At 42.9% G+C, this 26,613-nt stretch overlaps 1 protein-coding gene across 1 annotated transcript in view; it reads right to left on the bottom strand.

The window, feature by feature from the left end:
- cpamd8 (C3 and PZP like alpha-2-macroglobulin domain containing 8) overlaps positions 1–26,613 on the bottom strand; it is an 84,358-nt gene that overhangs the window by 53,353 nt on the left and 4,392 nt on the right. The window contains exons 2-20 of the mRNA XM_083767994.1: positions 25,726–25,877; positions 24,151–24,173; positions 23,223–23,388; positions 22,129–22,181; positions 21,240–21,257; positions 20,494–20,548; positions 19,954–20,067; positions 19,532–19,616; positions 18,095–18,203; positions 17,014–17,241; positions 15,693–15,863; positions 14,476–14,604; positions 9,485–9,686; positions 9,008–9,183; positions 7,239–7,388; positions 6,820–6,981; positions 5,698–5,840; positions 5,014–5,076; positions 866–1,097 (exon numbers count right to left, since the gene is read on the bottom strand). Coding sequence (XP_083624120.1) covers positions 866–1,097; positions 5,014–5,076; positions 5,698–5,840; positions 6,820–6,981; positions 7,239–7,388; positions 9,008–9,183; positions 9,485–9,686; positions 14,476–14,604; positions 15,693–15,863; positions 17,014–17,241; positions 18,095–18,203; positions 19,532–19,616; positions 19,954–20,067; positions 20,494–20,548; positions 21,240–21,257; positions 22,129–22,181; positions 23,223–23,388; positions 24,151–24,173; positions 25,726–25,877 — 2,431 coding nt within the window. The remainder of the gene's footprint in view (positions 1–865; positions 1,098–5,013; positions 5,077–5,697; positions 5,841–6,819; positions 6,982–7,238; positions 7,389–9,007; positions 9,184–9,484; positions 9,687–14,475; positions 14,605–15,692; positions 15,864–17,013; positions 17,242–18,094; positions 18,204–19,531; positions 19,617–19,953; positions 20,068–20,493; positions 20,549–21,239; positions 21,258–22,128; positions 22,182–23,222; positions 23,389–24,150; positions 24,174–25,725; positions 25,878–26,613) is intronic.

Genomic DNA, 26,613 nt, shown 5'->3' with positions numbered 1-26,613 from the left:
GGCCTGAAACGGTTGAGAACAACTGCACTAAATCATCAACAGGGGCAACTAGCTAAGATAGCAACTAGCTAGTCCTTAGATAGAACTCAGCACCCAAGTTGTCATGCAATATATTGTTCCAAATTCATACAAAGCTCACAATGTGTTGCGATGCAGCTTGTAGATTGGTTATTTTCCAAAGAAATACAGTATATAAAAATGATAGTACTTTTGGTACATTTGGTACTTTAAGTGTATTTTGATACCAATACTTTTGTACTTTTACTCAAGTTCATTTTGAATTACCGGTATGCACTTTTACTTGTAATGGAGTGTTTCTACATTGCAGTATTGATACTTCTACTTAAGTAATAATAATAATAATAATACATAGAATTTATATAGCACTTTTCAAGGTACCCAAAGTCGCTTTACAGAACAAAATAAAAACAGTTTTATTAGAGAAATAAACTAGTTAAAAAGTTAACTTAAAAGGTTCAAAACTAGAAACTAAGGTAGGCAAACAATTTAGTACTTTTTTTCCCACCACTAGTTGTAGACAGTTAGTATAAGTATAGTACAAGTAAGACGCGCAAACGCGGGAAGCGAACGCAGCTCGTGTGTGTGTGGTTGTGTGTGTGTGTGTGTGTGTGTGCTACAGCTGCGCCCTGTGTGTGTGTGTGTGTGTGTGTGTGTGTGTGTGTGTGTGTGTGTGTGTGTGTGTGTGTGTGTGTGTGTGTGTGTGCTACAGCTGCGCCCTCTGGTGGCGGGCGGGTGGTGTAACAGCGTGACACACACACACACACACACACACACAGACATTCAGCCCTTGCTGTCATAGTAAGTTAGTATAGTATAATAGATATGATAGGCCCTGTGTCCTCACCTCAGCACAAGTGCTCATGTAGTTGTAGACGGTGAGAGGGACCTTGGTCTGCTCCCCTCGGATCACGCTGTACGGCAACGTGAAGTCCACGAAGAATGCCTTGAAGGTGCGAAGCTCCACCCTCCTGGCCAAGCCCAGCCCCGCCTCCTCCGACATAGCCACGGCCTCCGTCACCCAGGTGGTGATGGAGTCCGGCACGTCCAGCCGCAGCTCCGCTTCGCCCGTTTCAGAGCTGCCAGAGATTTACAGTGTTCATTCCGTCGACTGAAACTATATGACGAAAAATGTTCCGCCGGCTACCTTGTTTCACTGACGAAAGCTAAATTAAACTATGATGACTAAAACAAAGACTAAATATATTGATCATTTAATAGTGGAGAAGAGATCCAGTAGAACTAAAAAACAAATCATTTTACGTTTGGTTGCGCTCGGGCGTTGCGCTCTGAAAATAGCAAAGCTACAAGCTCACATAGCTTGTAGATTGTTTATTTTCATCACACGACCAAGTGTAAAATCAGGCATTACGACGGCATCAAGGGCAGGCCTGCCGAAATATTTTTATGTAGACAAAATCAACCATAGATTTAGTTGACTAAAACCTTATGATATTTAGTCGACTAAAACTAAACCCTTTCAATGACTAAAATATGACTAAAACGGACAAGACAAGACAAGAAGAAAACTAAATCAAAATGTGCTGTCAAAATCAACACGCAGAGATAAATGTCTAAGTTACAGTATGATACGGAGAGACGCAAGACTCCATTCTTCTATTCGGCACTAGCAATGGCAAGGAAGAGGCCATAGACAACTTAGAGAGCGGATTGACAAAACAGTTCCAGTTGAGTTTTTATATAGGAAACACCTGTGTCAACACCAACACCTGTGCCAATATAACCATTATAAACACTTTATAATGGATAGGTGCGAAGAACAGGCAGGTGTTGACCCAATCTGTCTCCGTGAATAAAGCGAGGCTGAGATCATCATTGGCAACATATATTTCATGTTGGTCTTGGCAGACTTTCACAGGGCATAATAAAACGTGAAAAATTGCATGCACACCCTCGTCCTTTTGATCAAACACCCCCCCCCCCCCCCCCCCCCCCCAATAACCCCCACACTCAATAAGTGAAATCAAAGCTTTTGGACTGCATCGGAAATTAGGCAGTGCAAAAGTGTTGTCCAAGGGTATCAAACATTATGGAAATCTATGGGCATTTCATTTATATTGGCTGAAAATGAATGGAGGGAGCTGTTGAGAAAGTGAGGCTCTTCCAAGATAGGCCAGTTTAAATGAGGCACATTCACACACCACTGGGAGGGAATGCTGAACGCCGCTGGAACGGAATATGCCACTTTACACATAAGGCTCACTCACACCTCCGTGCTTCCTGCCATACCTCTCCTCCCAAACGCTACTCCTCACTTTCCTTCCCACCGCTCCTCCTTTCATCTCGGTGTCTTTTACAAAATTTACAGCACCTCGGTGCAGCTTTGAATCTATCCGCTTCTCTCTCTCTCTTTCTCTCCTCTCCCTTCCTTCCTTCTCTCTCTCTCTTTCTCTCCTCTCCCTTCCTTCCTTCTCTCTCTCTCTTTCTCTCCTCTCCCTTCCTTCCTTCTCTCTCTCTTTCTCTCCTCTCCCTTCCTTCCTTCTCTCTTTCTCTCCTCTCCTTCCTTCTCTCTCTTTCTCTCCCTTCTCTCTCTTTCTCTCCTCTCCATTCATTCCTTCTCTCTCTTTCACTTCTCTCTCTTTCTCTCCTCTCCCTTCCTTCCCCTCTCCTCCAAACTTTCTCCACCACCTCTCATATTATGGCAAGCTGTTTTAACTTTTAATTGAACCACCCTCCTATCCATCATTTGTTTAAGACATCCAAAACCATGTTTCTCCTATCAAAACCGCATTCTCACTAGTCATAATTGTAATTAAAGATATTCATAGTAACATTCTTACTAGTAGAAATTGTATTTCAAGATATAGAATTCAGATCTTCCTAGTAAACATTAACGTTTCAGATATCTATCAGATATCATTCCTCCTATCAACAACTGTCATTTCATATATCCATAACCTCATTCTTCCTTTGCCATTCATGTGTATGGAGCATTTAGTTTCAGATATCCGTAACTACATTCTGGATATCCATAATTGAATTCTTACTAGTAGAATATACCATTTCAGATATCTACAATGCAATTCTTACTAGGACAAACTGCCATTTCAGATATACAAAACTACATTTGTACTAGTCATAATATGAAATGTGTCCATCCATAGTTAGATTTCTACTAGTCACAATGTATTTTTGTACAAAATATAATTATGGATGTCTGGAATGTTTTTTTAATTTTGGATATATGAAATGGTAGTTTCAACTAGTAAGAATTCAATTGTATATATCCAGAATGTGGATTTTATATATCCCGAATGCAGTTATGGATATCTGAAACTAAAAGCTCAATACACATACACCTCTCTTCGACAGTTCGACTGCAAGCTCTAAAGTTAATTAGAGTTTAGTTTAATTAATTTAGAGTCTAAACTAATTGAGCCTCTGGAGTCTGGACCCTACGCCGTGATCACAGACACAGACACACACACACGCATCCGAGGTGGGTTGATGTTGATTCAATGCTGTGCAGCGCACATGCATGATCATGCAGTGAGGCAACTCAGGCAGCAGGGCACAAGACTCCTGTCCCCTCTCTTAAAAGTTTCCTCCCATAAACTTCACTTGAAAATTACGTTTAAGAAACTTTAATAATGATGTTGCTTCAATGCTTCTCTGCACCGCGCGTCTCTCTGTCTCTACACTCCTCGACAACTCCATGCAGAGAAATAGCCCCGCCTCTGCAAGCCACAAGCCCACAACGCGTCGCAGATGCAACGCAGTGTAGGCTTGTAGATCAGCTCTGTTCCCTGCGCTTCTATTAAAAGGGTAGAATATAAATAAATAGCGTGTGACCGTGTGTCTGTGAGAACCGATAGAGAGAACCGAAATTGGATTATTGTAATGGGTACCCGGTACCCAGGCACGTTCGGTTCGGTACATACTTGGTCCCGAGTTTCGGGACCCACCCCTAGTTGTGGATAAGAGGAATGTCATTGTGGATATCTGAAACGTTAATTATGACTAGGAAGAACTGAACTACAGATATCTGGAATATATATCCAGTCTTGCTATTAAAACGGCTTGTCTTTTTCAGATCTAACGAAACCCTCTCTCCTCTCCTGTCCTGTCCTCTCCTCTCCAGGTTTCTCCAATGAAAGAGATTTGACACATTCCAGATCCAATAATTTGATGGCGGGTCATCAGTCAGTAGGAGACTCCGTCGGTCATCAAATTATTGGCTTAGGAATGCAACAAAAACAAGACAATCTCAATGAATTCAAGTGATGGGATGTATAATTGATAGAAAAAGAGTCATTCTTTGGGGGTGAACTATCCTTTAACCACTTGCAACCTACAATTTACAATTTACAATTGGCATTTAGCAGACGCTCTTAATCCAGAGCGATTTACACCTAGCGTCCCTATTCTGGGGTGAACATTGGGTGAAAATAGCAGATCTACTGTATAAGCTGGCAACATGTGGTGCTGCAACGCATTGTGACAGGCGTCAGTGGCTCCAGGGTAGAGTGGCAGGTGGAACAGCCAGATGGGAACCGTGAGGTTCCCAGTTCGAACCCGGGCTCCCCCAGAGTTAGTAGTGTCCTTGAACAAGACGCTGAACCCCTAATTGCTCCCGATGTGCAGGTTGGTGCCGTGCATGGTTTCCTCTGCCATCAGTGTAAGAAAGTGTGTGTGAATGGATGAAAGTAATACACAATCTATGTAAAGCGCTTTGGATAAAGTGCTATATAAATGCACCATTTACCATTTTCGGTTACATGATTTGGTATTGAGGGACCCCGGTCAGCTAATATAGAGTTTAATTGGTTAAGGACCTTATGTGAAAGACATAAGAAAGCACACACATATGTACGACGTAGACAAAAACACGAGAATGCACTGCAAGTAGAGGCGTGCGCGCATTCATGCATTTCAGAAATTCACAAATACAACAAGCACGCGTGTGTGTGTGTGTGTGTGTGTGTGTGTGTGTGTGTGTGTGTGTGTGCACACGCACAAAGGAAACTCATATACCTGACGTTGACGCAGTGCCATATCCACGTCTCAGGGAAGAAAGTCCGCCTGCGCTTCTCTGCCCTGCAACCGAAGAAACACAAGCTGACATCAATAAAAGGCCATCAGCTGCGAGCTCGGCTCACAATAAAGAGAACACCATAATTGGAAAATGTATTATTCCGTAATCCACACCGACATCCTCTAAGTCGCACCATGTGTTTAATGTTCATCCCTAGAATGAAAGCTATTTGTGGCATGAAGGAACAAAGGCCCAAACTATACTAGCAACCCCAGAGCCCTAATTCTTTTTGTCTTGTTTTCCCTCTGCCTTTTTCCACTTCGTGGTTCACAGACCTGATTTAACCTCTGTAAAACAACTATTGATCAGGGTTATTTCATCATGCATATTTATTATCTGTTTTTGATTTGCTTAATTTAGCTGCTGTCGACACGCCCCCAACTTAAACTTTTGTGAAGCATAGCAAGTTTCACGGTACAGATGCAAGGTTCAAAAGGTATGACTTGACATATGAATAACAGAGGATACAACATTTAGTAAACCAAATCTCAACATTCCATCCGGACATATCGTCACTGTATGTAAATACACATGGTACCTGGTCACAGGACAGGGGCTCTATGTAAAAACACACGGTACATGGTCACAGGGCGAGGGTTCTATGTAAAAACACATGGTACTACCTTGGCGCAGGGCGAGGGTGCATGGCAGCCACCAAGGTGGAGGTGTGTGGCTGGAAGGCAGGGACGGCCTCGTCTGTGTACATTCCACCACTCTGCCGGTGGTTCAGACTCACCATGTCTGTCATCACCACCAGGCCTGTTTCCTATAGCACGCGCACACCCACCCACCCACCCACACACCCACCCACCCACACACCCACACACCCACACACACACACACACACACACACACACACACACACACACACAACTTACTTAACAGCAGGTGCGTAGGCGATAAAGCAGCAAACGTGTAGGAGAAGGAGGGAGACCCGCACACTGCCACTTGCTGGTTCAAGAGCTTTTTATTTAATGTCAAAGTGCAACGTGTGGGTCTTTCGACATGCCTGAGGAAGGTCGAAAGACCTTCCTCGCCCTAAAGCTCCCTAAAGGGTGAGGTCGCGTTCATGCATCCGCCTGGGTGACAGCAGACTACTGGGCAATCGCTGGTGCTTTGGTATGGGGGGTAAGATCTTAATTTTCGGGCCTGTTAAAAACTTTAGTTTTTCTAGTAACTTCGGGGCGGCCCGTCTAGAGTGTGAAATTGTGAATGGACAGGTATCAGTCAAAAGGGAGACATTGAAGATATATGGAGATCTAAGGGTTTGAGGTCAGATGTAGAGTTGCTGGCCAATATTGATGACATCAGGGATCTCCATATATGGGCTTAATATTGATGACATAAGGGATGTCCATCCCTGATGATGTCACGTGATGTCACATGCTCCATCCCTGATGATGCCATGTGCTCCATCCCTGATGATGTCACGTGATGTCACGTGCTTGACCAACCAACCAACCACACACACACTGACGGGAAATGCACGATTCCATAGTTAACTGTGACCTTCGGTCGCAACTAATGAGATCAGGGATGTAATTTCTCAGAACTGCTCCTATATTGAAATGCGTTTGGCCCCACCGCTCACTTCACAATGGGTGTGACTATTATACATTCAAACAACCATTTCTCGAGTCTCATGAGGACCAAGAACATTGTCCTCACAATGTCTATTTCTACTATACTATATTGCTGACTAACTGACACGGGCTTCAGACGTTCAGAGGACGTTTGTCTCTCACCGTGAATGCAAAGCGGGCGTCTTTAGTGATGTCCCAGTGCCAGGGGAACACGGAAGACCGTCTCCGTCGCCTGGACGACAGCCCAGGCCACCAGAAGTGTCCGTCGTCTTTGGGAACGCCAAACGCGTCCGACACGTCAAAGTCTGCAAGCTCTTTGAACACCTGCCCAATGACGGAAACACACACACACACACACGCACACGCACACACACGTTTGTATTCATAATATCCTTCGAAATCCAGACCTCTCCCTCATGGGGACCTGAAAATGTCCTCATGAGGCAATTGCCACTACTCCCACTAGGCAATTTTAATATAGCCTAACTGCTGGACATCTCCAGAGCTCATGGCCCAGTTTAAGAAGTTTTGCAGTTAAAACTGAATTCAGCAATATCTGTTTTGTTAGTAGAATAACCAACCTTGTCTGGACTAAGCTGGAAGTCAGGTTTTAGGAGGTAGAGACTCTTGTCCACCGTCGCCACACATACACAAGAACCCTTGGCTGCTCGGAGGTGAAGGCTCACTGGGTCTCCTGGCATGGACTCATTGGCAGACACAGACACAGAAACCTGGGAACCAACCAATACAGTATATACACAATACATTCATTATCATAAGCTGTACTATATCGTTGCTGCCGGGCGGAAACCTCTTATGTCCATATTTAAACTTTTTATGTTTTTTCGTATATGAATTCTACTTCACCATACCAGTGTATGCATACGCATAGCGTAGCAAAAACGTTTTTGCTATTTCGAGATTTGAATCCTGACAAGAAACAGTTTTGGACATGTGAGGTTTCCACCCAACAGCAATGATATACTAAAAGGGGATAAACAGATGCATACTGTGACAAAGGTTACTGATAACAAAAAATCTAAACATGTCGTCTATCTATATGACACATGACTCCAAATGTGATAATAACACCTTTGACATTGATCCATTATATTGAGGAAAGAATTGTGGAGGTACTTCTGGGCCTACTGTGCATAAAAAGGTTCGGCACGGATTGGTCCAGTTTGCGAGATGAACTCCGGAGATGTGGACAGACGGATAGACAGACAGACAGACATGGCACGCACGCGGATAGACAGACAGACAGACATGGCACAGGCACACACACACACACACAGTCACAGACAGCTCTGTAGAAACAGCCGAGGTGCGTAAAGTTGCAGCTTGATGATCAATCCATTCAAATCATGCACTACACTACATGGCCGTGTGAGGCCAACAGAAAACAGGGTGGAAAACGACAGGTCTTTGAAAGAGAACCTAGAGAGAAGGAAGCTGGTGGGTGAGAGTCGGCCATAAACTTTCTCACTTCAAAAACAGTTCTAAACAGCGTGCAGGGCCACAAATTAGCCCCATTATTGGGTTCCGCTGGCCTCCTTTCACCACTACTGTCATGACCCTGCTTATCTCCCCGCACGACCTCTGCCTCATCAAGTCTTCACTCAAGGGTCCACTTGGTTACATTTGTACACTCAGTGAGTTACAAGTGGATAAAATAACTCACTTTTTACGATGCATTGTGCGCGAGCGCACACAATACACACACGCACACACGCACACACACGCACACACACACACACACACACACACACACACACACACACACACACACACACACTGTCATAATAGCATACTAGGGAGCCGTAAATACTTCAGGGAGTTAACTCTGCCTAATGCAGACAGGAACTGGGAAACTCTCCCAGGCCAACACAGCTGTTTGTTTACAGATACTACAGATGGACATGTGTCTCCAAAATGAATGCATTGTATGGCATATGTTATATTGATTTCCTGTATGCTGCTGGGGGTTGCTCATGATATCCCTTAACACATTCCTGTAAAGTTACAGAGTATTAGAGTGGAACCGTTTCCGCACTGATTCCGTGAATCAGATTCTGAAGAATGTCCAAAATACTACTTGACGTGGTTTATGAAACAGGCTTAGCCGTCTGTAAGAGGGTCTGTCTGTCCATCTGTGTGTCTGAATCTAATCTCGCACACCACTGGAAAGAAACCTTACCACATTTCTTGTACAAACTGTCACCAGGCTCACATAGAATCCCACAAATTGGTGTTACACATAATGTTAAAATATTGAGGCCTTAGATACACATGAAGCTATGGCGTCAATTACATCCAGTCTTCTTGCCAGTGTTTTACCACTGCATACCTTGTTCTCAAAGCTGGGTTGGACAGGGAGCTGCAGGCTGTCCGTGACGCCCTCACCGCTCTCCCTCACGTAGTAGACAAGCAGGCGGCTGAGGGGCGCCATGACGTGACGGACAGGGAAGCGGAGGTACGACACACAGGTGTCCATCTCAGCTTGAGGTGAGGAGCCTCCGGCACCTAGCGGACAGAAGGTGAAGGCGATATGGTGTGACATTGGTTCTCAATGTGGGGTCTGAGGAGCCTTTTGACTTTTCTCACTGTACCTAAGGAGCAATGCACCAACAAGGAGCCAGACCATACCTCATATGAAGAACACACCAGTGGGCACACACATAGATTAGTCCAAGTACATTTGGAAATGACACAATGTGGGCATTTGGCGTGAGAATGACAAGTGTGTCGGTTGGAAACTAGCAGCTGCGGTAAAGACCATACCGGAACGGCTGAGACACTGAGCCTTGAACCTTCTTATACTGACCCGAGGCCGGGGGGGGCTGGGTCGTGGTGTGGACGTTCTTGTCAAAGGTGACCGCTGCCCTCTTTCCTCGCTGTGAAGCTGCGGAGACGTTGGCGTGTTGCTGGCCCGACAGGACGATGTTTCCCCTGGACGCCACCTCGTAGTGCAGGGTGAAGTTGCAGGGGCAGGTGGACTTCAGGGCAACCTCTGCTTCCTGGCCCACCTAACACATAATTTGTAACACACGTGGACAAATGGCAAATCAAAGTCATTAAAGTCGTCAAATTAAGATGATTGGTTCTTTTGCTGCGATGACGTGTATTATGTAGCATGATAGGTCAGTGATTCTCAACCTTTTTTTTTTTTTTCAAAGACCCTCATTTTGATTCGATGTATTTGTGCGGTGTCTTTAGATGATGTGAAGAGAGGAGAGTCCGCACACAGGTTTGCTCCAAGGTGTTTTTTATTCAATACACCATAAATAACACAACGGCCTTCATCAGGTGATAATCGGCATTATGTGTGACAACTCCCTTTTAAACCCAGTCGTCACATCACGTGACTGATGACGACTGCATGGGCAGGTGATTCACCAACACCAATAAGTGACATGAAAATAAATATAACAATATATATATGAACATGAATGACCACCACAGCAAGTAAGATTACAATAAGGCAACACAGTTTCAAAAGAACAGTTTCAATAAAACTTGCTGGTTTTTTTGCTTGTTTTTAAGATTTAAAAAGCTTTCGGTACCAAAAGTAGTTTACAGTTTGGGCAATTGCTCCAAAATAGTATTAGTCAGTCAGAACAATATCAAAGGGAACAGGTAAGAGACACATGAAGGCTAACATTCAAGATCAATGGTTCTCTGGACATTGGCCAGTAAAGCCATCAAGATTAATTTTCAAGATTAATTTAATTTAATTTAAAGTGGACGAACCCAGATATAAGACAAATACCGAGAAGTATACTTCACAAGACCAAAATAAGTATAAATATCAAAAAGAATAGAATAAAGAGTCAGCATGCAGTTCAGTTCACACAGGGGAATCTGATTGTTAAGTCCTTGCTCACTATTTACAGGAAGGCAGATAACTTACCTTAGGGCGCTTTCACACCCAAAGTTCGCTTAGAAGGTCCGGATCAAGGACCAAGGACCAAATATTAGCATTTTGATTTTGGTCCGTTTGGCGTTCACACTGGACTTTGTAAAGCGTACCAAATATGTAAACAAATGACACGTGGACATGTTAAGCGAACCAAATAGTGAGGGGGAAAAGAACATGAGGGGAAATCACTGTCTACAATTTTTGGGGCAACCTTCAGTCACACAGAGAGAAGAGAACAGCAACATGACAGGCAGCAACAACTTGCTATTGCATTCATTCATATTAATTATTTTATTAGCCAAATAAGAGCAACAGATGAACAGAGGAGTAGGTGTTTGAACAATAATGTGCTTGCTGACAATTCACGGAGATGTATAGCCTACAACAAGGTATCCCTGATAAAAAGGACTTTTCTTCCATGTACCTTAACCCGATTAGATAATATATATATTTCTGCGCATCAAATCGGCGGGCATTTCCATGTCATCTTATGGTTTAAACTTGAAGGTGGTCAGTTAGTATTGAGCTTCAAGTCAGAACAGCTCCGCTGCAGCTAATTGAGTAATTGAGTTGACCTAGTTTTACGTCTTTTGCTATAGTGATCGTGATGTAATCAATGAATCATTTGGGACCACCTGTGTATAGCCTATTTAACATTAAATATTTCTCTGTCTCTCCCCCTCATGTACACACACACACACACACACACACATACATGAAGACTCACATGCTTTGTCATAACTTGCGTGGCGGCGGCACATGCTTAAAATAAAACAGCCTGTCGGAGTGGACCAATAGCAGCTAGCTGCAGCCTCGCCAAAAGCCAAAAACAACGAAGCCTGTTTAGCAGAAAACACCTCCCGAGGCAACAGAACAGAGAAGACAAAAAAATATATATAGTTTGATTCACACCGTCAGCTTGTTCTTTTGTTGTTCTCACTGTCTTTGTCATTGCATCGCTTTGATTACGTTAATGGACTTCTGGTATCGTCGCATTATTATTAGTAGTCTATTTGAGAAAGCCCATCAAGTCAAGGGTTGCCTTTAGTCTTAAAGAAAGAGAATAATGACTGTGCTGGCATTATATAGCCTACTGTATAGCCTAGGCTATACAAGTCAAGCATTATAGCCTAGGCAATACTATTTTGATCAACTCACATCAATAATACCGGGTGAAAGAAATATGTCACATATTGTACAATAGCCTATGAAGTTAATATAGGCTATATTTAATGGTTTGCACTGCAATGACATGACAATGATCTGAAAAATGAATGAAAATCTATTGTGCCGTGCCGTCGCCCCGGATCGCACACAAATAAAATAAATTGCCAAGACCACTAACATTTTATTTAGGCATATCTCGCTCATTTCTTATGCGATTTTTTAAATTTTAATATCACCATAATCCTTGGGAACTCTACTTTCAATTGGTGTTGTCAGCCAAGACTGTATTGTCTTCCAATCTAATGATATAGTCACATTACGCACAGGTGCGCACAGGGGCTGCATGCGTCTTCCTGTGCTGTCATTACGAGAGAGAGAGAGAGAGAGAGAGAGAGAGAGCGAGCGCATAGTCTGATATAGGCTATATTAAAGGCCTGTAGATATAATTGCTTGCATGCGCTGAGAGAGAGAGAGAGATGCGCTCCAAATTTACCATACCGTACATACCATTCCGTGTACATCTGTACAACTTGTACATCTGTTATTTTTGCGCATGTGAACCACGCTGCCATTACATTTGCGCTGCGCAGTGCGCCTCGACATATATGCGTCTACTATTAAAATCAGACTGTCAGCTCAATAGTGATCCCCGTAAAAAAGACATGCTTTTATAACTAATTATTAATGCAGCCTCACAACTGCCGACGCCCGACGGCTATTTTGGCTATCGTACTGTATTTGGTCCTCTATAAAGTCCGAATGCGTTCACACCAGTAACGAACCGCACCGTGGTTCGTTTGGAAGCGAACCGAGTTCGGCCTTTTTTAGCGGACCATGGTTCGTTTCTTTGATCCGCACCAGAGTTCGTATGCACGTTCACACCAACCGAACCAAAGGGGTAAGCGGACCATGGTTCGTTTAAAACGAACCAAACATGTCCGGTGTGAAAGCGCCCTTAGTCCAGCACCAGACAGGAACTGGATGTGCGCTAGCCACCTACCTTTTATACTAGTCTTTAGATGATGTGTCTGAGAGGTCACATTTGAAGCAGAAGCATCATAATCATAATAAACTAGCGTTATTACCGATCATGGCATTTTAGTTGATGATTGTTGTAAAAAATAATTGGGATTAACGATTAAATAGCATTTACATGAATCAAAATTACCTTTAGTTTCTGTTTGCTTTTTATGCTTTTGAAACACAAATTGCAGATGGCAGATGTAACAAATACCTTAAATATACATAAACCTAATTTTGTTTCTGTAACAAATAATTGCAAATTATACATATAGTACAGCGGCTAACAGCCATATTGTGAGAGAACCTTTCACTTGGTGATACAAGCGTGAAATTTGGCATGAACATGCCTCTGGGTCACCTCTTTAACTTTTTTAACCGAGCCAGCGAAAAATCCAATATGGCGGTCATTTTTCAAGATGGCCGCCAAATAAAAAAGGCCTTTTGTGGCGGTTCTGGACAACCATGGGTGCGGCCGACTCGAGACCGGGCACTGCACTCCCTGTGGGTGTGTGGAACGTGTGTGTCGAATTTGAAGTCGGTGGGGCGAACGGTTCTCGGGTTACGTGGATTACAGATGTACACACGCACACAGAATTCATGCAATATAGCAGATCATTGGAACGGTTGTTCGCTTGGTGATACAAGCGTGAAATTTGGCATGAACATGCCTCTGGGTCACCTCTTTAACTTTTTTAACCGAGCCATCCAAGAATCCAATATGGCGGTGCTATTTCAAGATGGTCGCCACATCTAAATGTTAGCCTATGTCTACATTTCTTACAAATTTTAGGAAAAAATTCACCATTATAGATAGATAGATAGATTTTTATTCATTTATATATATATTTTTTTTATTCTTTATATATATATATATATTTTTTTTTTTGTCATTATTTTTAGTTTTCAGACTGAAAATGGTAGCATGCTAATGCTACCATTTTCTAATGCTAATTAGCATGTTAGCATTATCATGTTAGCATGCTATGTTAGCATGCTAGCATATTACCATGTTAGCATTATTATGTTAGCATTAGCATGCTACCATGTTAGCATTAAGTTAGCATTAGCATGCTACCATTTTCAGTATGAAAACTAAAAATAATAAAAAAAATATATATAAAGAATATAAAAAAAAAAAAAAAAACTATCTATCTATCTATCTATAATGGTGAAATTTTTCCTATTTTTTATAAGAAATGTAGACATAGGCTAACAATTAGATGTGGCGGCCATCTTGAAATAGCACCGCCATATTGGATTCTTGGATGGCTCGGTTAAAAAAGTTAAAGAGTTGACCCAAAGGAAGGTTCATGACAAATGTCACGCTTGTATCACCAAGCGAACAACCGTTCCAATGATCTGCTATATTGCACGAATTTTGTGTGCGTGTGTACATCTGTAATCCACGTAACCCGAGAACCGTTCGCCCCACCGACTTCAAATTCGACACACACGTTCCACACACCCACAGGGAGTGCAGTGCCCGGTCTCGAGTCGGCCGCATGGTTGTCCAGAACCGCCTCAAAAGGTCTTTTTTATTTGGCGGCCATCTTGAAAAATGATCGCCATATTGGATTTTTCGTTGGCTCGGTTAAAAAAGTTAGAGAGGTGACCCAGAGGCATGTTCATGCCAAATTTCACGCTTGTATCACCAAGTGAAAGATCGTTCCTATTATCTGCTGTACAAAGGGGGTGGTGGAGCTTACCTTGAGCGGTGAGCTGAGGCTCTGGATCTGGATGTGACATTTGCTGGGAGAATACCAGCTGCTGATGGACAGATAGCTGGGCAAGTATTGGTCTCCAGCTGGCTGGCCGTCAATGGAAATCACCTTGGTCTGCAGCGCCGGGCACAGACACAACAGAGCATTGATATAAAGTCAACGTGACATTCAGTCAGTCATGTCGGATGGAAAGCAGAACCTGAAATGCATTCCTTAGTTGAATCCCATCTTTAATTGCTTTTTCCATTGTGTTGGTGACCCCTTGACACTCCTTCTTTCCAACCGCCTTTCTTTCCAACACTCTCTAGAGATGCGAGCGAAGCACCAGGTTGAGGCGAGCGACACTGCATGCAAGGCTTACATAAGGACGGGAGAGATTTGAGTGATTCGAACAAGGCTTGGGGCAAGTCTGTCTGTGTCCAGAATTAACTAGTTAAAAGGCAAAAAACATGGCAAACAAAATCATTAAAATTAAAAGGCAAAAAAGGGGATTAGAATTAGGTGGGGACTGGGGAATGCAAGTCTGAAGACGGTGGGGGGGGGGGGGGGGGTGGGGGGGTTGATGTCAGCTGGGAGTGAGTTCCAAAGGGAGGGGGCAGCAACTATGAGAACGCCCTATCTCCATTAATGGTCAACACATATGCTGACCACAAGTAAAACAGGTATTACTTAATGCATTTGTCACCAGGATGGCCGAGTGGTTTAGGCGTTCAAACCCCAATCCTGGTAAATACTATTCTTTACACAAGATATATTTGTGGTTAAGACAGGGAAGGGCACTTTCATTATGGCAGTTTTAAACTAAATTAGCATAAAATAAACTTAGTTCAAGTCCACCATTTATCGGCTGTAACTGAGACTACAGAGGTGAGAGTATCAGCTGGACCCTCAGCAAGACCAGTCTGCGTTAGTCTAGATGCGTCAGTCTAGAATGAGTGACATGATTAAAAGTAATCAAATAGGTTACCTAGAGTAAAAGTATTTTTCTTCAAATATGTGTACTTTGTGTAGATAGTTAAAATAATTAGGAATAGAAAGATATTTTGGCTGCAACCTTGAGAACAGAAATTCCATGTACTGTATGTGCAAATGTACTTTTCAAATACCCCAACAATAACGAAAGGGGAAAAACTATTATTACAACACATGACTTCATTAGGAACGTATGTCAGCCCATCCCAGGCCGCAGAGCCACCACTGACCTCCAGCCAGACGTACTGGGCAGCGGTCGGGATGGAGGGGATCTCGAAGGTCGCCTGACCGTCCTTGGAGATCAGCTCGCTCGTGTAGACGTTGTCCTTCGGGGTCAGCTCTGCCTTGACGCGCACGTGCACTCCGTCGGCTGGGCTCCCGTCTGGGTAGGTCACCTCGATCTCCGCCCGGGGGTAAAGAGTGTGTTAACCATATGAAGCCTAGCATCCCTAATTCTGGGCATGTCATATAACGCAGTTAAATTATCATATTTGAACACCCTTCCGAGCACTTTTGAGCTTGCAGAGGCGAAGTCCGAGAGCCAATAGTCCGACAACCAATAGTCCAACAGCCAATAGTCCGATAACCAATAGTCCGACAGGCAATAGTCTGACAACCAACAGTCCCACTACTCCAATAGTCTGGCACCACTCAGTACAGACGGGTCTGATTTTAATCTCGTTCAAGATGTTATCCAGACAGTGTATTACTCGTTTTAAACTTAATCAGCACGCTAAAATATGTATCTGAAAACATTATAGCTTAGAAATAAGCCATGTAGTAGCAGAACTTGCTTTGCTGGTCGTCTGTCTGTCTTGTAAACAAAGACTGCGACTGCGTGTCGCAAATGTAGCGGAGCTACGTCCCATTGCGTGAAGGGATGCAACGCTCTGATTGGTTCAGAAACACACAAAGCCATCGCAACCTGTCGGCATTACATTTTATTCAATCTGAGAACCCATCGGCAAATAAAGAGAACCACTGTCATAATGGATGAACATTTGGTGAACATAGGAGAACATTTTGCGAATTTTATTTATCTGGTATTGGTTTAGTATTTATTTGTACTTTATTACACCATTATCAACTGAATCGTAATGTTTCCTTAGGTGAAACGTCTATTTCCCCGCATTCCGATGTGTTGCCAGTTACCACAACAATGTAAATTCCTCTCTGTTCATTTTTATCCATTTGTACAAACCACTAACCAAATGGACTCTGGACGGTATCTGGCATTTTGTACACTCTCAGGGTGAAATTAACAGAAGATTGTTACTGTGTAATCTTGTCTCCAGTGGTGTAAAATAACTAAGTACATTTACTTGAGTACTACTGGAGTATTTAATATTTTTATTTCTACTCCACTACGCACTACCCCTCAGAGGCAAATATTGTACTTGCATATTGAGTACTTTTGTACTTTCACTCAAGTGTATTTTGAATACAGAACTTTCACTTGTTGTAACAGAGTATTTCTACATTGTGGTATATTTATAAGTTTACCCGAGTTAAAAAAGAAGTGAGTACTTCTTCCATGACTGCTCGTCTCACCTTCCCCTTGTACGGCAGGCCAGGCTTGAACTGCTTGCGTGTGTCCTTGGAGTACTTGATGTCAATGAGCTGCTGGTGGACAGGCGTTGAGTCGTCGAACATGGTCTGCCTGCTTCCATCGGCGCCGGTCACCGACACCCACATGCTCACCGTTCCTCTGAAGTGGTCGGCCACGTCCGGCGGCAGCATGTCCTTCACACACAGGCTGAAGGTCACAGAGCCCTTGATCTGCGATCAAATGAGTTGGTCAAAACTCGTCGGGAGTATCCTTGATGGGGTTCAAGGGGGTCCCCCAACTAAATGACTCATAGTTAGGAACCAAATGGAACCTATAAAGAAAGGCCTATTCATGCTCCAGTTTTGGGTGATGAGGTGACCACTGAAACGGTGACCTCATCACCTAGAACAGGAGTATGAATAGGCCTTTAAAGGGACGCTGTTAAATCAACACTAATGATTTGTGTGTGGATCCCTATCTACACACAGCTATTAAATTTGGGTCCTTGAAATTAAAAAGTTAGAGATACTTAACATAACATACATACTGGGGAATTGTATGCCAAACGTGTATGCAAATATTCTAGAGTAAGTTGTTACTGTAGACAAAAAAAACACACCAAACGACATATTTATGTTAGGGGGGAGGGGGGAGCTTAATGTGCTGATCTAGGATCATCAATCACATCTTATCTTAGTTGTTCTGACTCGAAACCAAAATAGAGATCAGATCAGCACTTTAGAAGATCAACACTAGCCAAGTTGTTTTGACACACACCAGTACATTACACCATGTTAGGATAATGGAGCTGGGTATGGATTAGGACAGGGTGATATGGACAAAATCAAACTGTATTGTGACGATAATATATTTTTCAAAACCACGAAAATAGCAGGTCTACAATCTCACAATGCATCACGATGGGATGTGTTGTGAGGTTGTAGACTCGTAATTTGGCTAGTAAAAAAACACGATAATATCACGATATTAGATTATCGAAAATCTCAGACGATATCTTGTCTCGTATTGTAGATTTTGGTATAATATCGATATATCACCCAGCCCAAGTATGCATAAACTTACGTCCATAGATTTGACCACAGGATGGCCCATCTCATGGCGGTAGTAGCCCACTCCATTCACTGTCATGTTGACTGTAAGTTTCCCAGTCACCGGCTTCCCAAAGGTATACCTGGACAGCAGCAAAGATGTCAAAATCATGTACAGATTCATGTTGTGTCACCAATATCACACAATTTTGGCCCTGGACTCCCACATATCTACCGTGCTAGGCAGCCAGGTTCATGCCATGTGCATGAATCATGATTAAATACATCGGATGATTGGAATACGGAAAATACGATGCTAAAAATCAACTGCTAGAAGCTACCGGTATCCAAAGAGCGAAACTCGCTTTACAAAGAGACAATAAAAAAACATGTGACATGACCATTACCTGTGAAGCACCTAAGGCTAAGAGTTCTAGAGACATGCTTGCCTAATATCATTTTGTGTTGCTCATGAGGTTATCATCATGACACTATTGTTGCTGTCGGGTGGAAACCTAGTATGTCCAAAACTCGTACTTTTCAGGATTCAAATACAAACATAGCCGATCTACAAGCTCAAAACCAGCTCAGTGGCCTTGTGGTTAGAGTGTCCGCCCTGAGACTGGGAGGTCAGGGTTCAATCCCTGGCCGGGTCATACCAAAGACTGTGAAAAATGGGACTCAGTGCCTCCCTGCTTGGCACTCATTAAGGGTTGGATTGGGGGTAAGTCCCTGCGACATACTAGCATCATGTCCAGGGGGTGTACTTCTACACAAGTAGGACGCGCAAACGCGGGAAGCGAACGCAGCTCGTTTGTGTGTGTGTGTGTGTGTGTGTGTGTGTGTGTGTGTGTGTGTGTGTGTGTGTGTGTGTGTGTGTGTGTGTGTGTGTGTGTGTGTGTGTGTGTGTGTGTGTGTGTGCGTGCTACAGCTGCGCCCTCTGGTGGCGGGCGGGTGGTGTCACAGCGGGACAGACACACAGACAGACACACACACACAGACAGACACGATCTGCAGGGTCTCATAGTTAGTGCTCATTGCATTCGCAATCATGTCCAGGGGGTGTAGGCTCCTGCCATATGGGCAACAGGTTCGGCAAGTTTGACTTAAAATCTCAAAACACATTGCAATGCAACGTGGATTGAGCTATTTTTGCTACCGTTGTGTGACACTGTAGAATGACAATGATTGTAGATTGTAGATTGTAGAGCATTCATTAACAAAAAACCAAAAATTAAAACAGTTGAAATATGGTGATACAAGGTTTCTGCCTGACCGAAACAATATGAAATAATAACACAACATTCCTCTGTTTCATAAAAACTCATATAAGCCACTTTCGGCTCCCAACCCACTGGCTGAGAAACATTTATTTGATAGACCGAAGTTCAACAGGTAAATCTCACGCCTGTCATTGGGTCACATATTGTACTGCTCCTGTATGACATCACTGCCAGCTGAAGTGCCTTACCTGGCCCTGACGCTGGCCTGTTCACAGGCGTTGAGATCACGGATGTAACGTGGTGGCTCAATGATCAACTCGAACTTGGGCATCACTGTGGGGATGCCGAGAATAGGCCGAGAATAAGCATTGTCCCTTACAGGAGGGGGAAATCATGTAAATCGCTTTCTTCAAAACAACATTTTTACCCATTAAGACCTGAGGCCGAGTCTACAAATGCCTTCTAAATCAGTAGTTCTCAAACTTTTTCGTAATTCAAAACTATTCAAAATGACTTGAATTGATTGACACTTGTGTGAAAGACATCACTGCAGAGTAGGTAAATAATAGAAATAAAGTCATTTATTTGGTGAACTAAGTACATTTGCAAAACCCTTTAGATATAAAATATAATATTCATTCTCATGGATATTTTGTATACAGTTGCTCACCATACTTCAGTACTTCAAAGGACTTGTTGTAGGTGTGACCCTGCATCTCCACAAAGATAAGCCACTCTCCAAATATGGGCTGGTCGGACAGAGGGAAACTCATGTTGACAATCCCTGGAGAGAAATGTATCGCACAATTACATACAATATACAGTATGATAGAAGACAACGTTATAGTCAGAGGGTGATTAAGATAATGGAGGGTGGCAACATCACACTCACAGTACAAGCACTGTATTCAGTGGGTAGGGTCAAATATTAAGCACTCAATGCGGAGCGGCATCAAGTTTAAAACTATTTTGTCCGGAGAGAACTTGTTCGGTTTCTGCAAGCCAAAATAAATGTGACTTCTTCTGACGTATGCAGGTGCCATATTAGCCTACTAATTGTTATTATGTAAAATTGAGATTGTTTCAGCGTCATATAACATGGATGGAAGAAGCATGGACATTGTTCTGGAAGCAACACTACAGTGTCATATGAAACCACTGCGCTGCATGGGGCCATGATAATTACACTTTGCAAAAGAAGTGGACTTACCGCAACACACAGATCTGAGTCCTTTCCACTGGACCATCCTGGATCCTCTTGGATCCTGAAGGGTCAGAACATCAGATAAAAAACAAAACAAATGACAACGACCTTTCACATCTCAAGTTGTAAGGGTCAAACCTGGTTTGTAATTTAAAACATTACAGCGTTGAACTGAGACTCATGCTTGCGTTTTCCCTCCCTCTGAACTTGACCTTAAGACCTGGCTCCTGACCCGGACTGACGTTGAAATACCTTAGCAACTTTTCCTCAGGTGATTGTGCAGTTTACAGGTCAAAGAGTAGTCCAACCGGCTTATTACTTAATGACACCCATAAATCATGCATGGACCTCCGCACATAACTTATGACTGCAAGCATCATATGAGCTGCCAAATATCACCAGCTTGATATTTGCCCTTAAAACTCAAGATGAAAAAGAATAAGAAAGACAGAAAGAAAGACAGAAAGAAAAGAGAAGAGAAGAGAAGAGAAGAGAAGAGAAGAGAAGAGAAGAGAAGAGAAGAGAAGAGAAGAGAAGAGAAGAGAAGAGAAGAGAAGAGAAACAACATGAAAGATGAAAGTCTTCTTTCATGTTGTTTATCCCTGGGCTGTTCCAGGGAGCACCCTGTTATCAAGGTGAGACTGGCCCGTCTCATGCCCTGTAATCTCCAGTGTGGCTGGAAACAACCAGTCACTGTCCCATCCTGGACATGACCCTCCCAACCATGGGTGGTCCCAGCAACCTCCACTCACCACAACATATGCCTCCATCTGCAAAAGCAACACACACAAACAGAAACAAGGAGCAAAAGGTCAAAGGATGACACACAGACAGAACATCATCCTTCTCCTCTCTCCCCATCCCCCCCCCCCCCCCCCCCCTCCACACACACACACACACCACCCCCGCCTCCACCACACCCCACCACTCATCTGCGCAACAATCTTTCATCTGTGAAAGCGAGAGCTGGCCTTGGCCAGCGGTGGACCTTTATAGCTGTGGACATCAATAAACAGTCTGTCTGCACAGTGGCACGGTATACTGGGAGGCCATTGCTAACATTCCAGCCGAAATGTCTTGAGCTTCCCGGCTTCTGTAAATACGTAAACTGTACATCTCTGTGTGCTCGGGGTGAGCTAGGGCTGCCTCCTTCATTCCACAAAGCGATGAAGTTGGAAAAGCATATTTGCAGGAAATATCATGGATGACGTTCTAATTTTAAAACATACGTCATCGCTTGAAGAATAACAATGTTGTAATGCATATGATTATTCGGCATCACATATACATAAGACTCGCAGGGTTTTATTTAATCTTGTTTAAAATATAGGTATTTTATTGTATTATACTTTTTTGTTTCATTTTATATTTTTCTCTGTGAAAGTGTGTGTGCGCGGTCCTGTATAAGTGTATCCTTCTATCTATGCTAGTACGTAGTGGAAATTTTCGCAAAAACAATGACACAAGTAAAATTGATTTCTAATGCCGCTTTAGTAACCAATTTATAAACAACACAAACAAAATTATGCAAAACAAAGAGAGCTTTCTGATGTGATTCTGTAATTGGATATGTGCATGTTAGACAAGCAAGCATCAGTTAATTCCTGTTTGATATTCTTCAAGGCAGAAAAGTGACATCACCTTGTCGCTGACCGGCCTCAGATCAGGGGTCACTGTGTAAACATTGATGAGCACTGAAAACGAGGAGAAGATAACACATTTAAAAACACAACAGGGTCTTCTATAAAAGGAAACATGTTATTGTATTTAAACACTGCATTGTAATGCCATTACCTTCTGTTCAATGGAAACCAAAGAGCACAACAAATCTTCGCACCTGGTCTGAATCCATGGGAACCAATTGTAGAATACCGTCCTATGTCCAAATTGCTTTATTTAATTGGCCGCAGTTCAGTCGGAAGTTAAAATAGAGTATACTGATAGGGCATGATTTCTATCATGAGTTCAATTGTGGTCATTAATACATTTGCTTGGGCCCAGCCTCAGCTCACACATGACAGTGTTTAACCTTTGTACTTTGTGTTTTTCCCTAATTTTCTCCCAATTTAGTTGTTGCCCATGCTCTATGTCTGTACTGCGTTGCTTCTCTCTGCCAACTCCCCCATCTGTTGGCTTAAGGATGGTGTAGACAACCATGTGACAAGTTGACAACACATGGGAGACACCAGACGTTTCTTTTCACCTGACAAAGGTTTCACTTGGAAAACGAAACGTATGCGGAGATTCACTCTATCTCCACCAGTTAGTATATTTAATTATTTAGTTGTATTATCTTGTATGCTTGATTATTTTTGTTTATGTTGTTTTTCGTTTTGGTATTAATTTTATTGTGAGAAGAATCTATCAGATACACAAAAAGGGGTAGGACCAGATATGTTTTTCACTAAACTTCTTCCTACTCCTTTTTACGAACAACATCAGTAAAGGATTATGTAAGAATTTCTTTATTTTTCTTTTTAAATAATGAAATGTTCCTTTTATTTCCTTTGTCTTTTCCTCATCTATATTTTAATATGTTCGAAATAAATAAATGAAAATGAAATGGGGGGGGGGGGAAGACTTGTTACACTTGGATGTGTGCCGCGCCGGAATAAAAACTATCTACAAAGGTGGCTCAATCCGTGGTAGCGTGGCTCGAGTTCACCCGTGTACACATACAGATGCAGTGCAGGTCATCTACTGTGATATCTGATGAAGTAGCAATGAGGATAGACCTTTATGTTTGGGTTTGTAGACTGGCTTGTCCGTCTGGATGAAGACGGCAGTGCCCTTGCTCTCCACGGTGACCGTGGTGTAGTTGTGGAAGATGTAGCCTCCCTCCGTGAGGTGCCGATTCCCCCATACCTTCAGATGGGCCTGGCCTCTCAGCCCTGGAGGAACCTGGTTACACACACACACACACACACACACACACACACACACACACACACACACACACACACACACACACACACACACACACACACACACACACACACACACACACACACACACAATGGATAAAACAGTGGTAAGAGAAATTAAATCAGTCTATGTTTCCAAATTGATTTCAAAATTTGGCACATTTTTACAAATCAGTCAAAACATCAGGTGGTTGAGGCCTCTCCAAAATCAGGATCAGCGTCGGACCCCCAAAATCTGGCATGGATCAGGCTCTAAGTAGCATACCTTACAGAGGCATGACCATGGCACACAGACGAACAGACGAACACACAACTACAAAGACCAGGCTAATGGCTCAGCATGCTTCATAAGACTGTATAGCTCATGTGAACATGGGCGGAAGGAAGGAGTAATGGACGGGGAGAATGAAGAACAAGCAGGGGAGAAGGCGAGGGAAGGAATGAAGTCGTGCATGCTAGATTGATCCATTCCAGCCATTGGGGGCGGTGCACCATACATGCACGTCAACAGCTGTTGCATATTACATTGAGGCTGTTACCTTATTCCCAATGAATGTGCAAAGACAGATGTTGCATTACAAATAGTGTTTTGCATGTTGCCTGAGGAATGCGCACAAACAGACAGGCAGGCTCTCACTACTGTGCAGCTGTCGCCACTAAACAAACGCCGTCCATTTGAAACATGGCTGGAAAAGGAAGCATGTAGAATGACAGTAAGAAAAGACCTCGTTGATCTCACCTTTAACTTGATGGTGCCTTTGTCTGCAATAGAAAACAATAATCAGAAAAGCCAGAAAAGTCCAACATATTTTACAAAACAATTTTGTGGTGATTGTTTATAAATGGAGATTGACTGTGATTATTGTGATATTTAAAAGACATTATATTTACTCTATTTAATATTTATGAGGGACAGTTAAACTGGTGCTTTCTTTCACCCATACCTAACAACACATCCTGCTAACCAACTCAACAGCTCAAAATTGTTCTATTACTGAACTAGTGTGCTAACTACAGTAGGCTTTGGCCCAGTTGGAACCACTTGACCCACTTGGGGAGGGGGGGGGGGGGGGACGACATTTGCTCGTGAGCTGTGAACTTGTAAATTGGCATTGTTGTGTGTGTGTGTGTGTGTGTGTGTGTGTGTGTGTGTGTGTGTGTGTGTGTGTGTGTGTGTGTGTTTCTTTAGTTTAGTTTTGTTTGTTTGTTTGTTTTTTGTGAAGTGATTTGGTGCAAGAATAGAGGGTTTAAGTGGTCCGGGCCGGTTAGCAGGGAGTCCAGCTGTAGGCTGTCTCCATGCCACTCTGAGGCACAGCCAGCCTCATCCATTAGCGTTGCTGTCAAACAAATCACACAGGCGTGTATACAACCATGGCCTGGTGGGACAGCCTTGGCTGATGAAGCCTCAACGGCCATGGAGGAAGGACCCTGGTAGCAGTCATGGCATGAGTGTATGTTAGGGGTGATGTAGACAACATCAATTATCACAGTATTTTTGACCAAATACCTCAATATCAATATTGTGGGTTAGTTTTTTGTATTGCTTCTCAAAAATAGCTAAATTAACTCATCTACAAGCTCGCAACGCGTGCAGTACGTTGTGTGCTTGTAGATTGGCTATTTTCACAATTTGTGAACATTTCTGCAACTTTTTGAAAGTATAAAATTCGGTTTACCATCGGTGATTACAACCAGCATTACAAATCCAAGACTATAACTAGTCTCATATCACGATATCGATACAATTTGCCTGCCTTCATAATACCCTTTTTGAAGAATCACTGCAGGAAGGGACTTTCTGGTAGAAGCATGTACCATATGTGCACCGCAATAGTTCCAATTTAGGTCTTATGAGTGTGTTGTCACATTTCAGTCAACTGGGTTCCCTCCTGATGTCATTGTGGGATGATGGCCTTAACAGTGCTTTAACCCATTTAGGACCGAGTCTGATTCTAAAAACGCCTTCTATAATAAATACTGTTTACTGACCTAAGTTTTTTGGAAGAAATTCAAATATATATTCAAAACTCACACCCGTGTGAAGTGAGGGGCGCTAATATATTAAAGTCTAACTCATGTTGATTAGGTAATGTAATGGTGATATGGTGCAAACGGTTTAATGTTAACACCATTAACAATAAAGAGACAATATGACGTAAATGACACATTATGATATACATTTTCCCTTCATTGTCAATATGTTTACAAAACAAACATTGAACTAAAGACAAACATTAAACCCGTGTATAGGAGGGGCTAGCGCCCCTCAAAAAATCTAAACATTATGCTGAGGCATAGTAGATTTTATCCTCACCGAACATGGTGGCATGGCCGTGGGCCACTGTGTCTCCCTTCACAGCAAGCTGTGCCTGAACGCGTGTCTCTGCCTTAGCATTGAAGACAGTCACACTGACACTCTCCTCCACGCCTGCTCGGAACACTGAGGGGGCAACGACCAGGTAACCCCTGGGTGGGAGAATGATCATGGCAGGGTCAGAGAGGTGGGATGAAGAGTGGAGAGACGGTTAGTCACGTAGAAGAGGGAAAGAAAGATTGCATAAGGATGGAAAGGTTGATGAGGGGGAAAAAACGAACGGTTGGGTAGAGATGAAGAATGGTAGCACAGATGGATGGAGGAGGGCGAGGAGAGTAGGGGATGGAGATAAGGAAGAGAGGGAGGACAGCTGGAGATTGAAAGGAGATAGAGACAGGACAGAACGTTTCCCTGAAAGCCAACTTTCCATTGGCTAAAAGGCCATGGGCTATATCTTGCGCCACTCCTTACCCCTTATCCGTAGCTTGTAGATCCGCTATTTTACAATGTTTTTCAAAGTTGTGAAAAATGGCAAATAAGTTTAAGGATAAGGGTTGGCGCAAGATAGCCCTATGCATACAAGACCACTGTTTTAAGTATCTTTTCTGTGAATGGGTTAAAAAAAACATTGCTTTCGAGGAAGCAATAGAGGTGAAACTCACATCATAAATTATGAAGTACATAAAACTTTTATGTAAGAGTCTTCACTCTTTTCTGTGAATGACTTCAAAATAGCATTGCTTTCGAGGAAGCAATAGAGGTGAAGCTACCATCATACATTATGAAGTATATAATAAATATTTGAAAGCATGTATTTCCTCTCACACGCCCTTTTCATCTATCTTACTGATTCACACACATACATACACAGTCACACACACACACACA

The sequence above is a fragment of the Protomyctophum parallelum genome, assembly GCF_964188405.1.
Source record: "Protomyctophum parallelum genome assembly, chromosome: 6".
NCBI classification, from domain to species: domain Eukaryota; kingdom Metazoa; phylum Chordata; class Actinopteri; order Myctophiformes; family Myctophidae; genus Protomyctophum; species Protomyctophum parallelum.
The sequence above is the reverse complement of the archived record's forward strand: the minus strand, read 5'-3'. Positions and strand labels throughout refer to the sequence as shown.